This window comes from Mus caroli, chromosome 15 (genome assembly GCF_900094665.2).
Source record: "Mus caroli chromosome 15, CAROLI_EIJ_v1.1, whole genome shotgun sequence".
Taxonomy (NCBI): domain Eukaryota; kingdom Metazoa; phylum Chordata; class Mammalia; order Rodentia; family Muridae; genus Mus; species Mus caroli.
Window position 1 is genome coordinate 25,965,542 of NC_034584.1, and position 14,878 is coordinate 25,980,419.

At 42.0% G+C, this 14,878-nt stretch overlaps 1 protein-coding gene across 7 annotated transcripts in view; it reads left to right on the forward strand.

Annotated features, from left to right (window-relative positions):
* The window catches only part of Ctnnd2 (catenin delta 2), a 793,031-nt gene that overhangs the window by 559,765 nt on the left and 218,388 nt on the right, over positions 1-14,878 (forward strand). For all 7 annotated transcript variants that reach the window (XM_021182850.2, XM_021182851.2, XM_029469855.1 and 4 more), the window contains one exon: positions 3,049-3,181. In XM_021182850.2, the coding sequence (XP_021038509.1) occupies positions 3,049-3,181 (133 nt within the window). The remainder of the gene's footprint in view (positions 1-3,048; positions 3,182-14,878) is intronic.

Below are 14,878 nucleotides of genomic sequence, written 5' to 3' on the forward strand. Positions count from 1 at the left end.
GAAGAGATGGCTTAGATCAGACAATGCCTGCCCTGCAAGTCTGAAGAACTCAATTTGGATTCCAAGTGTTCCCATGAAAACAGAAAGTGGGGGTAGTAACATGCTACAGAGATGTCAGAGCCCGTAGGTAAGAGGAGCTGTGGCCTTAATCTTCAGAGCTGATTGGCCAACCAGCCTAACCTAGTCAATGGGTCAGTGAACGACTGTCTCAAAAAAGCAAAGTGGAGGGTGGTTAAGGAGATCACCTAATATTGACTTCTGATATCCACACACTTGCACACATGTGTGCTTACACACTTATATATACACACACATACACCAACATGTGCATGTGCGTGTGAACACACACATAGATGATTGAGATTTTTGACATTTAATCTAAACAGGCACCACTCAAGTTCATCATGCTGCAGTCAGAGGGGAAGCATCCCACAGGAAGCTTTGCCAAAAGTCAACTTTGAATTGTGAGGACCAGGGTGCCCTCCGGTTCTGTTTGGGACAGGGGATCTTGGTAGTACATTGTGACAGCTCACCAACTCTTTGATTTTGGTACCTGTCAAAACTGCTAGCTATTCAGCTCTGTGCTGACCCATGTGATCTTAACAAGGCAAACAGTCCATACCCGGGTGAGGGGGTAGTCAACAATATTGTTGGTCGATGTGAAAAGCTTTAATAGAGGAAAGGTCACATTTGCATATTCTCTGGTTCCATTAGCATTTAGGGTAAAGCCCAGTAACAAATGGAAGGTATGAGTTCACCTTCTAGGAATTATAGATGGTTCTTATTTATTATTCTTCTCTCCTTCATCTAGTTATATGGAATCCCTGACTTTTCTAGAGGGCCCACACTGGGTGCCAGCTGTAACTCTTATTGCTAACCATCCCACCAATTCTCTAAGGTAGGAATCATTATCCCACTCTGACAGATGGGCTCAGTGGGCATCCACATAACCAGTGCCTCCCACTAGAGCAGTGTACAGATCTGGCAGAGTATGGAAGGGACTGGGGGATATCCAAACATCCCATCCTAGACAGCGGAATCTTTGGAGGGTTTGAACCAGGCAAGTGCAGTCAGATACACCCTGGACTGTCTAGAAGTGATCCCAGAGGCCTGAGGATGTGGGATGAGGAACCTGCTCAGCCTTCCTTTGACCTGTCAGAGAACACTTGGAGGTCTTATGGAATCACAAGGCTTTGAAATAGTTACCTTCCACATCTGAGTCTGGTTGTGTGTGTGTGTACATAAGTGCATGTATACACAGATTTTCAAGAGACCCTAAGACTTCCTTCTTGGAGTTCTTGCTCAAAAGGTGTCCTTGATGTATGTTCATGTCCCATAAGCCATTGCCTAATAGAGCAATTCCATCTGGCTAATAAAATATGCCGGAATGAGTTTTTACTAATTGCTTTCTGAAAGTGTAAGTTTACATAAATTCATCTTAGCCATGCAGTATCTTTTCATGGAAGTTCCATTTATGGGTTCTCTATAGATTTAGGCTTCATTTACATAAGGAACATAATTCTACTGGGCTAGTATTATGAGTACAGTAATTTTTTTTAACTTTACAGAGGTGATTTGGAAATATGCAACAAATGGAAATCAGTTGATAGGAAAACCGACTTCTCATTTTTTTTAACCTACAATTATTTCCTTCTGTGATCCCATAGGCCTACTTTTTCTCCTTGATCTGATGAAGGCATATTTTCACCAAACATGTGCTGTATTTCTTTTGAGAAGTGTGTCAGCATAAGAGAGAATGCAAGTTTATTGACATCGTCCTATGCGTGAAGTCAGATGCTCTATTATCTCTACCAATAAAAACTAGCCATCTTCAGAAACCTTTCTACCGCATTTGCCTTCAGCACCAGCAGGCTTTGGGGGTTGCTTGACAGCTCTATCAGCTGTGATGAAGGAAAGATAAAAAGAACAGGTTAGGATCTGCCAGGGAACTTTTAACCTCTGACTCTCCCTTCTCTGCCCCATTTTTCATGACTCCTCTGCTCAGGCTACAGCTTTGACCTGCAGCAGTCAGCTGTATGCTTCTAAGTCACTACCCCAGGAACAGGGCTGGCCGCAAAGTCACCCCTTCTCTCCACAAGCCCAGCTTTCAGATAAATAGGCCTCATTGTGACTTATGAAGTCAGGTTTTTATCTGTGGTCTAAGAGGCTTCCTTTTAGTTCTCTGTTACAAATCAGCTCTCTGCTGTAAGAATAGAACCCACAGAATTCCGGCCACGTGGTCTACCTGAGGGAGCTGAGAGATTTTATAGAAGAGCATTCGTATGAACAATTCAAAAAATGAGTTTTAGAATAGACATAAATATTATCTTGAAAGTAAATAAACAGCCAGCTTCTTGGACTGGCTTTTACTTCTTATGAGGAAAAGAATACAGAATGAAAGAAAGAACACATAAAGTTTGCTAATGTGCATTGAATAGCTCTTTAAATGAATAATTTACCTTCATAGAGTCATCGGACTGCTACGCTTACAACCTTAGATCATGAAGTCTATTCTGTCTTGGTTTTATTTTGTCTTTAAATACGTGTGCTATTTTCCAGTGTTGAGGATGATTTCTTCTTAAAGAAGTTATTATGAAAAAACAGTAATAAAATAATATCAACATACTGACCTGCTGTTGTGACATTTTGGATTATACTCATTCTTTTTCTCATCTGATAATTTCAGCAAATGCTATATGTCTGTCTTTTGAGGTCACATATTAGAGAAATGTATCTTCTACCCATCTGAGGCCAAGTTAAAAGACAAGGAGGGCATTTTAATTCATATTTTCCTAATCTTTCATAAATTTTCAGGAAGTTCAAATCACATGTCTGTAATATTCATGGAGTATAAACATATTCTTATGGATACTTAAAAGCTGGTATGTAAGATCTTTTTTCAGCAATACTGTCTGCAGTGGACCCATTTGTGCATGAGGAAGCAGTTGTTATGAGATGCTGTCTTGACTGTTAAGCACATTTAGTGGATATTAGGAGTGCTGTGTGTGCTGGGCTGTCCCTCATGGTCTCCTGTTTCCTTTTATCCAGGGAGTTTGGATGGAGAGACCCGGAGCTGCCTGAAGTGATACAGATGTTACAGCACCAGTTCCCTTCAGTCCAGTCCAATGCTGCAGCTTACCTGCAACACCTCTGTTTTGGAGACAATAAAATTAAGGCAGAGGTAAGTGCTCATGGTATCGTTGAGTGAATGGTGTTGTGTTCATAAGACTCGGGCATGTTCAGAGTCATGCCCGACAGAATAAATACAGGAGAATGAAAATTGCATACTCTCATTGTCAACCTGTAGAGTCACCTTTGAGACTGAGAATAGCACTTTGTGTGTAATTAATTACATGTGTGTATGTGTTCATGTTCCTTTCCTGTTTGAATCCTGAGGACAAAGGACAGGGCATGTTTGTCCTTTGAGAAGCTGAAAAGCGGAGTTTGCAGTGCCTCATGCTGCTAGGATTTGTCTTCCTCTTCCGAATTCTATCTTTGGAAATAATCTGTCTCCCAAGACTTAAAAAAGGCAAGACATCAATTGTTATCTCCTCAAATTATAGTTAGGATTCATGAGGGCCCATCTATCTTTGAGAACTTGTTTGGAGATCACCATAGGCTTTACCTCATACCCAACTGTTCTGAGCCATTCGCAAAAGCAGCAACAGATATAATATGGATATATGTGATCCATTAAAGAGACTGTTGTGTGTGTCCTTCACATAAATGGTTGTTTAAAATGCCCCCATGTTTTTAGAATGCCCTAAGGTGCAGAGTACATTGCAGTGTATTTTATTTCTGGAAAATTACCACGATCATTGCAGCTAGCCCAAAATCTTTTTTTTTTTTTCAGATAGAGGATACACATTCGTAGGCAAGCAGCTGAGTAATCGAATTTTCAAAATATTTTATAAACTGTAATGAGTCATCTCTGTAACATGTTAGCAACTTTGAGTATGACTCCAAATTGGCTTAACAGTGGAAGGAAAAGATTTGAGATGGCATTGCAATTTATTTTGGATTTTTGTCTTGCTTGCTTTTGGAAATATGTCAGACAGTAGATTTTCATTTAAGAAGTTAGTCCATGCCTATCATTGGTAAAAACGCATGTGTTTGTAGTTCTCAGCCATCTGACTTGGTGGCTGGAGACATTTTGAATTGTCACAATTAGAGAAGGAACTGCTGGTAGAACTGGTCCCCAGAGGGAAGAGACTAGAAATACCACAGCCTCTTGTAATGCAGAGAGTAGCTACACATAGCACAAAATTACAAAATTAGCTCAGATGGATGAAGTGTAGACAAGGAAGCATATTGACCATCAAGAGTAAATTTAAAATGTAAAAATGTGCCTACACTATTAAGATTAACATTAAAGTTATATGACTGATATCCCATATAGACACCATGTTAGGACCCCTGCTTTGATAGCTCCTCAATACCCAACCATTATGCAAAGTGAAGGGTGGGCTCCTGATTATGGACCATGTACTGGCAATGTTCTGAGAGGTAGAGCTTTTGAGTTTCAAGACCAGGAAAGTCTCTCTCTCTCATTCTGTTGTTGGCAACATGCTGATTCAGGAGCACTTGACGTGTCAGTCCCAAGCCAGCTGGGTTTCTGCCCCCAATCCAGTGCTGGAATTGAGATGACTGACGTCATTCACACCCAGGAATGTATAGCGAAGCATGTTGCTCACATGCCGAGACTCTGTGGTGAACAGCGTGGCTCTCAACTAGTCCACAAGTGGCTTGCAAGAGCTTTGGAAAAGGCAGTGCCTTAGTACTGTGAATGGTTGGGCGGTGGATTCTTACCTACAGACTGGGCCTCCTCTGGTTCAAATCTCCTGCTGGTGTTGAAGGGGGAGGAGATGTCTGTGCTTTATATCAGGCTGTTTAGATAAGGGATAGAAGGGACAGAGAGAAATGACAGCTCTCAGAAAAGGAAGCGATCCAGTCAGGCTGCACCGATACCATGGCCCAGGGAAATCTACACTTGCTTGTTTCACTAGCTTGCATGCATGCTCTGTAGACTGACCTCAAGGCCTATTGGCTGCCATGCAGCCATACCATACCACAGAGCTCAGACTTACTTGTAGCTATATCAGAATTACCCTCTGTGCCCTGTGGTAGGCAAAGGCTGTGCAGTGAAGGGTAACCGACACGTCTATCATATCAGACAGAAGTTTCTGGTGCCAGTGGCCAAGCTTGTCATCTGGAACGGAAGCTATTGTCTCGTGGAACTTCTTGGCTTATCTTTAAAATAGAGAAGGAATGGGGAGCAAAGAAATTATGTAATTTCATTTTAATACAAGGAAATTTTAAAAGAGAAAGATACAAAAGCAGATATCTGTGCATGGAAAAACTAAGGATGCTGGAACTGTGTATTGAGGGGGGCCTTTGTAGGATGGAGTGACTTGATTTGTGCAAACAGCTTCACAAGTAAACATGCTTCATCCCCTGTTCTGTGGCAAGAAACAAATGTATGTCCATGTCAGAATGTGTGTGAAAACTTGTATGTGTGTGTCAGTGTGTGCATATTTATGTTATATTCCAGTGTGCTTCTAAGTCTATATGTAGGCTTGAGTATGTCTGTGTACATGTATGTGCTTATGCCTGTCTACCTATAAGTGTGAGTAATATTCTTGTGTATGTCTAAATATGTCAGTGTGTGCATGAGTCTATGGAAGTCTGAGCAAGTCTGTATGTATGTGCGTGTGTGCATACATGGACAAATATGTTCCTTGTTTTGCTGTGTTTGAGCTGCCTCTGCCACCTCTTAGCATTTGCTGTGTCAGTCATTGAGCTGCCTGTATCAAGTCTCAGCGTTTGGAGTTTTCTCCAACAGCTCGCACTTGAAGGATAATTCATATCGTTAATGGAGCACTCCTCCTCGCCATTGGTCCTCCCATCCTCGATTCCTAGTGGCCATGATGGTTGTCCTCTGTTTCCCAGGAGCTGGATGAGAAGGAACACTAGGGTGGTGTAGGACTGAGGGCCAGACTTTGACTGCGCTGAGAACATGAAGTGGAGCAGGCCCCTGTTCTGCAGTCACACAGGGAGATACGCATGTGTAGATGAACATACACACACACAAATGTGCAAACTCTGATAGGAATTCTATGCAGGTTTGTTTTGTCCTCTCTTCCTTATTTAGAGTCCAGAGTGTTAGTAATTATTCCTCCCTTTGTGATGGATGGCTGCCTGTCATGTTTTCATATCCAGGTATTGATTTTTGTAATTACCTGTTGTCCAAACACTAATCTGGCAGGCACTAGCCTTTCCAAATTTACTCAGTCCTCTAGTCTTTCTATTGCATTTTATGGAATTGATTTAGCCCTTCAGTCTACATTTCATTATTGGTATTGACTTTGCTCACACAATGGATAGGCCATTGAGCAGAAGGCAGAATTAAATCTCCTCTACACAGAGAGCCATAAATCATAGCTCTCCCCCCCCCATTCCTTATCATGGTGTTTTCTACAATAATGAAGTCAAGAAATTCAGTTTTGTTCAAAATGATGCTGGAACTTACAGTACAAAGTCTTGGGCTCACTTCCCTAAATCAACAGATGAAAGCTGGCCATCTACCTTTACCTAGGGAGCAGATGAAGCTGACAGTGAGGGTGAGCATCTCTGAAGCTCCCTGCCGTACAGAAAAGCTGAGGAGTCTGTGCTCAGCAGCGTCTGCTGGGCAGAGTCTGCTGGGCAGTGTCCAATGACTAAAGTGAGCTTTGCATTCCTCCAGGTGTCCCAACCCAGGGTAGGACATGAAAGTGGGTATACTTTGAAGATCAGCAAGCACCTGAAGACTGGGAGAGATGGGAGGGTTACACAGAATTCCTTCCAAGTCTAAGGCAGGAGGATCACCAAAGGAGCAGCTGAAGAAACATGAAAGTAGAGAAGAGGACGCAGAAGGGATGAAGAGAGGATCTGAGCTCTCACAGTGTAGTGTGTGAGAGCTATCATTCACTGCTAGCAATGCTTCATATCTATGCAGCTAATAGGCTTCTGACATCTAAGTGCGTAGTATTTTAAATGGGCAGGAGCTGCAACAGCATGGATGGATGACAATAGTGTGTGAACAAGGCTTACCACGTGCCCTAAATGGCTGAGGATGTCACCGTAAATTAGCTTTTAGTCAGAGGGGCATGGGACAGGGAAGGTTGCTCAGGAGTGTGGCCAGCAAGCATGTCCCAGGAGATGCATCAGTACTGATAACTTCTGTGCATTTTCATCAAGCCTTGCTTCATTCTTTCTGGGAAGCCTCCTTCAGTTAAGCATGCTAAGAGCATCCCTTTGATTCAGAGATAGTACGCAAGTCTTTGTGAGTTGTGACACATGGCTTATCACTGCTCTTCCTTCCTGAGTTTCCACCGTGCCTTCTTTTGTATGCACCCTTGAGTGGACAAAAAGATGAGCTTTCCTGTTCACACATGGAGAACATTCCATCTGTGTATGTCATTTAAGTAGTCCACATCCTCGAGACTGAAAAGCCCTCCTTCCCTTCTCAGTCATGGCAAAGGATTGTTTTTAATAATAAAAAACATTAATATTTTATTCTACTTTCTACTGAAATTAAATGCAATGAAATTAATTAAATTAATTTAATAAAAGTATTAAGTGTTTAAATTAAGGATGTGCTGTCCCTTGAATATATGACCATTCATGAGCATGCTGTTTTTCTAGAAACTCAAATGTTGTAATGTGCCCTCACCTGTGGGAGAAACCGACAAATGGCCTGAATCTGTCAGTAGTGAAAATTTAATGTCAACCTTTGGCCTAATCCCCGTTATAAGAAAAATTAGCTTGACTGTCAAATATGCAACTGAAGTATTTGAAGAATCCACCACTAAACTTCCCCCATCCCAAGAGAAAGAAATAGCATCAGAAAAACAATCCTGAGGTATTTGCCTACCCCCAACCGACCTCTCCCCAATTATGCCATTCCAGCTCCTAAAGCAAGATTTTATTGTTGCAGAAAGGTGTGTCTAGTGGAGATAGAGAAAGGCGACTCACAGCTGGTTTTGTGTTAAAAGGGAGATTCAAATATTACTCTCATTTAGGTTAAGGAATGCACACCTGCCAGACAAGCATATGTAAGCAGGGCATTGTCACACCAGGCCTTACAGACATGGCAAGGCAGCCTACAGCTCCAGAATACTTGGAATGAGTGCTTCAAGTCCAGTAAGGAAGTTCCCTGCTTTCTGCAGCGATGATTAACCCAAGTTAAGACAAAATGAGAAAATCAGAGGTTGCCAGAAAAGTTTTACCAACAATATACCCATGTAGAGATAGTAGAAGAGGTCTCTAGGCTAGCCCTGACAGTTTGTTCATGTGAATGTATGACACCTCTTTTTCTATCTCTTGGAACTAGGGCTCACCAAGTAGCCCAGGCTAGCCTTGACTACCATCCTCAACCTTTTGAGTGCTAAGATTATATAAGATCCATAGATGCGTGTCACCACTCCTAATTGTGAGTGTGTGGGTGTGTGTGTGCGCGCACACACACAAAATGTCCAATTTGTATCATATATACTGTTTTTTACCTAACTTAAAGGTGTCTTTATTTAACTGGAACAAAGAAATCAATCTTTATGTATAAATGTCCCATTCTCCATAATGTAGGTCTTATTCAGACTGATTTAACACATTTCAGATGTTAAAGAAATTGGGATTCGTTCCTGTCTACTACATGTAAAGTGTTTCACGATTATATTTCCCTCCTGATTCTTTCTACTCACGTAATTCAAGGGAACATTCCATCCGTCTCTTCACTCAATTGCCTCTGAGTGATTCCTTCTCTACCCTCATTGTACATTGTTCCTCATTTCTTTTTTAAGGGGCTTGCATTTGGTTGCTAGGCATCAGGAAATAGAATGGCATTGCTCTCATGGAAAGGGTGCTGGAGCTGGCATGAGAACCCTGGCTGTTACACTACTGTGTGGCTCTGTGACCTTGAGAGGATGCTTTGCCTCTCTGAGTCCTAGACTACCGGACTGCACAGTGGCCTGGGGGCTCTGTATGCTTGTGGCAGGGACTTGACTCTGCTGACAGCACAGAGCAGATGTCAACTGGGAAACCTTATAGTAGTTCAGTGTGAGACCAGTGCTCTGATTTTTCAGAAAAGCATGTTTTAGCCACACCCTGAGTTTGTCCATGTCCTGGGATCTGCTCCTATCAACTAGGGGATGCTGAAAAGGAGGTGCTGATGTTAACGAATAATGCTATGGAACCTGTTTCCAAGGAGATCCATAATCCCATCAGCTACCGTCAAGGCAGGAGTAAGAAGAGACTGCAAACGTGATTAGAGATAACAGCTGGGTCTGTGGATAGTGCCCTTCGAAGCTGAAGCTTGCAAGGACCACAGTCCTCGAGGACACAGGAGGAAAATGATGTGTAGTCCCCCTGTGATACCATGCTGCCAGAGCTAATATGCAGTGAGTGGAGATGGTGACCAATACAGTTTTAAAAAATTTCCCTGGAAGCCTGGTCCTTCACACAGGAAAGATGATGGAGGAGGTGGGGCAGCAGTTATGGAGCCTCAGATGGAAAGGACAGCGATTCATCCCCAGTGGAGGAGATAATGGGTCGGCAAGATTGTTAACAGACTGTAGCAGAATTACGAAGAAAGAGACAAATATGGTTCCACCAAGGCATGACACATGAGGGAGGAATTATAACCCGTTGGAATATTGGGAAAGCAGCAGAGACATCCAGGGATACCAGGTGTTGCTTACTAAGAGGCTCTTCTTAAAGGAACGAGGCCTGGGGCCTGGAGGTGCTTAGCGCTCCCTGTCACATGCGTCACTTTGCCCCCTGCTCTAGAACACCTCCACCCTCCCATGGCCATCTCCTGACCCTGGAGTTTCTCTTGCCTTTCTTTCCTGGGCCTAAACCAGTCAGAGCATCCCTCAGCCAGTCAGGCTTTTCTGACTTTGGAAGTTTATCTCAAGGACTAAAAAGACTAAAAGTTGATAGAGGTCCTCCTCTTAGGTGACCTGAAAACCCAAGATACCAGCAAGACACTTTTTTTGTGTGTGACTTGTCAAATTTGTACTTCTCACCATCCCAGAGGACGCAGCATATAGATGTGAGCAATTATCACACCCACTACAAAATGAGTTCATAAGGACCAGGACTAATTCAGAAAGAACTATATGTAGAACTATATCTTGATAGTCTGTTCAGTGGTTTCATGACTGTGGACAGAAACCACACTGGGAACAGAAAAAAGGGAAGAAATGGAAGGATGGAAGGACCGTAGTTTTTATAGGAGGCCCAGCTTCCCTCGCTTGACATATGAGCTGGTGATTTGCCTTGTAGTTCCAAACCACAGGGAGAGTTGGCTGAGGATGCAGTTAGTCCTGGGTATCTGAGTCTGCTGTAAAATTTCAGGATTCTTCAAGGTGTACCATCGAAAGGTTATGGAGAAGAGGCAAGGAACAAACAGGATGTCAGATGTGTTCCTTCTGGATCATAGCACTTGGGCTGAAGACACAGATGCAAGATGCCTGCTGCAGGGCACCAGAGAGCCCCAGCAACTCAGGCAGGCCCTTCCGTGGCCCACAAGCCACCTCAGCACGGGTGACCCACAGAAAAGATGCTGTTCTCGTGGTCTGCCTTTACATAAGTGAATATGCTATCCTCTGTTCCAGTCCAGCAGAGAAAAAAAAATGGGGCAAGAAGGAAGGATGAAGCATGTGTCCTGAGGTGCCTCCAGCCTACTCTGGGAATGAGGCTAGAGATTCGGGTGGGGGTTCCAAGTAGAAACAAGGTCAGACTTGAGCCTGTGTAAGTGCACTGAGACCAGCATCCTCAGCAGTCAGGCCAGTATTGTGGAATTTAGCAACTAGGTGTCAGGGCAAGAGACATGACTCAAATCACCAAGTGCATGTGTTCTCTCTGCAGGACAGGAATGAGGTGAGAGACACCTCAAAAGCTGGGTGGGACAGGCGCAGCTGTGGTGGTGGCGTCTTATGCCCTGTGATGGTTCTTGTCCTTGTACAATTTCCCTTTGAGTTTTTAGGTTTGGTTCAGTTCAGTTTGGTTCAGTTTGACTTGCTTTGGTCTGGTTCAGTTCAGTTCGGTTTGGTTTGTTTTTTTTTTTTTTTTGTGGCTTGCACTCTCCTCCTATTCTAGTAGATCCTCCTCTTTACCTTCCCATTCCCTGAATAGTTTCTGGGCTTTACATTTATGAGAAAGAGAAATAAAGGGCCAGCCTGGATGTTGGTCGGTCAGTTCACATATGTGTGCTGCAAAGGGATTTCTCACGAGAGTTTGTATCCTTGGTACAGTTTACTTTTTCTGACCAGGTCTCAAGTCTTATAACTGACCTCAAACTCCTCATCCTCCTTGCCTCTGCTTCCCAAGGGCAGGCATGTAACACCATGCTTAGCTTTCCATATTACATTTCTGTAGATGAACTGTTTCGTATGTTTTTAAGTAGAAATATATCCGAAGCACGAGTCCATATCTCAGAATGTGATCAACTTTATGTGCAAACTAAACTGCTTCACCCAGCATTTTAGACTTTTTATTTTTTTATTTTAATTTAATTTTATTTTATTTTATTTTATTTTTGTCTTTGAGACCAGTAGCAGGAAATACCTGACCTGCTGTTTGATTCTTCTTGCATCTGACTCATGACCTTGAGGCCTTGCTTCCATGCTAAACCAAAAATCTTCAGTCATCAAACCAAGGAGGGAGAATCTTGTTAATCTGTCATCGTTTTGGTTTTCTCTACTAAAACTTTTCTAGGTTTGGCTAGCACAGAGCTAAGGAAAACATTTTATCAAAGCAGTGGTTTTAACACCACAGAAAGACTCGGCATGCTTGATCCACGCAAAGTGCGCCGTCCTGTGGGACCCCATTGCATACCTGTGCTAAGCAGATATACCTTGCAATCAGCTTTCATAAATCTGTCTCCAATCAGTGAACTTGACCTCATTCTTGAGGTCCAAATACTCTCCCAAATCTGCTGGTGTTATCACTGCATTTCATTCTAAATCAGAGGACTCAGATCCCCTCATCCTGGTTACACTGCCCATTTGGAAGTGCCTTATGCCCTTGGTTCGATGTGAGCCCTCTTGGAAGTGTTTGTCTCCTCTGTAGCTGTTTGCTATGAATGTGTATAAAAGGTGCTTTCCATAATCTCCAGGGATCTCAACAAGGATAATTCTCATTTCGATAACTGTAATAATTTTGGAAAAATTAGAATTTTATGACTGAATGTATTATCTTGGTTGATGGTGATATAGGAAGAGGCAAGCTTTACAACAGAATCCACTGAGCCTTGTAAAGTCAGAATGTCCCTTGAAATCTAGTTAAGGGAATATAATACTATAATATCCGATATCTGTGTAGTTATAAGAATAGATTGTGATGGTTCTAGTGGGAATTCTGCAAATACCTTCAGCACTTAACCTCAAGGAACATCATGGCCTTCACATGATATCTTCATGAGTTTTGGAGTGGATGTGTGGACAGGTACACGTGATCTAATCTGTAATCTAGAACACAGGCTGGAGAACAACGAAGACAGACAAGGAGAATCAAGGATATGTTGGCATAGTCATTATTTGTGGGAGTCGGCAGGTTCATGAGGACTACTGGGAGAAAGGGGGCAGTGAATGCCAGATCCTTCAATAACAAGGACCCTTAGTTCATTCTATTTAGAGTAACTGAAATCCTGTCTATCACCGCCACCTGCTCAGAACCAAGTCTCACGTTCCTATTGAGTACGTAAGGAACTGCCAGGATTTCCTTCTTTCGTATGCAACACCAACTTACCTTCAGTTCTGATAATCTGTAAATGATCTTAGTAGGTGAAGGGGAAACATAACCAAGAATAAAACCTTCCCTTCGTAAGCATCACTTTGGCCTTCCTTGCCTATATCATAGTGTTACGGTCACTCACAAGAATGATTAATCATCATCTTTGATGCTAGAAAGGATCCTGTAGATGGGGGCTCCTTGGCTTTTCCCACCCCTGGCTCCTTTCCACCTGAGAATTTCTCACAAATCCCACAGTCTGTATTGTTTTATAAAATAGATCTCTGTAATTTATTCAGTGATAAAGCATTTATTTAAACACAATTCTCTTATAGGCTTATAACATTAACACATTTCCATACGAATGAGCCAGATGAGCTTATTTGTTTTTGCATAAACAAATCATAGCTGAATCTTTAATAGTGTGGGATGCAGATGTAGTTTATATTTTTTGGAGTTGATCAGTCTTTTGATGTTATTCTTTTCATTGTTGAGCTCACCTCTTTATATAAATATGTATGTTTAAGAAGTATGTTCAACTTTATATGCCCCAGTACAGAGGAACGCCAGGGCCAAAAAAATGGGAATGGGAGGGTAGGGAAATAGGGGGGAGGGTATGGGGTACTTTTGGGATAGCATTGGAAATGTAATTGAGGAAAAGATGTAATAAAAAAAGTATGTTCAGAATCATTTCAGAAATTACTGAAAATTCTTTCCTAATCCCAAGTCAGACATCATTCTAAAAATCAGACTTTCTAACACAGCCCAGTTCAAAGATACACTAATCTAATACTTAATCACTGAGGAACAATACTAAGAAATACTGAAAAACAAACAAACAAACAAATAAAAAACATTAAAATATTTTTCATAATTGAACCATGGTGTTTCTTTGAGAGCAGGATACTGTGTACATATGAAAAATATGATTCATGAGGTATTATCATCTCAAAATTGTGCTGCAGTGCTAGGGCAGCAGTTGCTGGCACTGAGTGCCATGGTGACATGTATACTACACCGTTCCATGTGTGTTCAGAGCCAAGGCTACTATGCAGCTGTGCAGTGCAGCCCAGAGACACACTGCCAGGGATGCCTTGGATTCAGTACACATTAGAATTTCAATTATTCCTTGGCTGTTGCACAGTTAAGAACTTTTTAATGCTTTTAAATGGTGTATGAGTACCACATTCAAAATACACAGCCTATGGGCCACAACCCTCGGGTTGTTTGGGAGGAAGTTGAAATTTTTGTGGTTAGGAAATTGTGACTATGCCCCAGACTATCCCACAGAATTCTTTGTTCTTACTTGGAAGAATCTGGGGACTGTTGACAAGAATGGGATTTAGGCCCCATGTTCACATCTGGGCTTCATCTTGTAATTGTATTGGATGTTGTTTGAAAGAACTGGAGGGATCTCAGAGGATGGATAGGAGTTCTTTAACAATGAAAAAAAGCTTAGCTCTGAGGATGCTTTTATTAAATATGAGCTTCAAGACAAAGAAAGACTCTCAAAGTTATCAGAAAGTTAATCTTCATAGTGAGGCTTGAGAGTTGGTTCAGCAGTTAACAGCACGTGTTGCTCTTGCAAAACAGCAGGTTAGAATTCCTATCCCACCTACAGGCTATTTTTAACTCCAGTTCCAGTGGGTTCAATGCCCTCTTTTGGCTTCCACGGGCAGTACACACATGGTGTACACACATACATGGAAGCAAAACACCCGTACACATGAAATAAAAAGAAATAAATCTTTGGGAAAAGAAATTTAATATTCACAATCCTGATTTACAGGTAAATATCAAAGTATTCCAGCCACTCAACAGTTGAGTCCTTGGTCTTTAAAACTACTTAACTGTGTTTTATCCTGAGGCTACAGGATATGCTCAATTGTCAGTTATTTGTCAGTAATAAATTCGTGTAGGCTTATGTTTACATTTTAAATGATGGAAGGAAGATAGAATCATTCCACATTTTTGTAATCCACCAGCAATTCAATAAACATCTGTTAAAGGGATCAGAAAGAAAGAAAGAAAGAAAGAAAGAAAGAAAGAAAGAAAGAAAGAAAGGAGGAAGGAAGGAAGGAAGGAAGGAAGGAAGGAAGGAAGGAAGGAA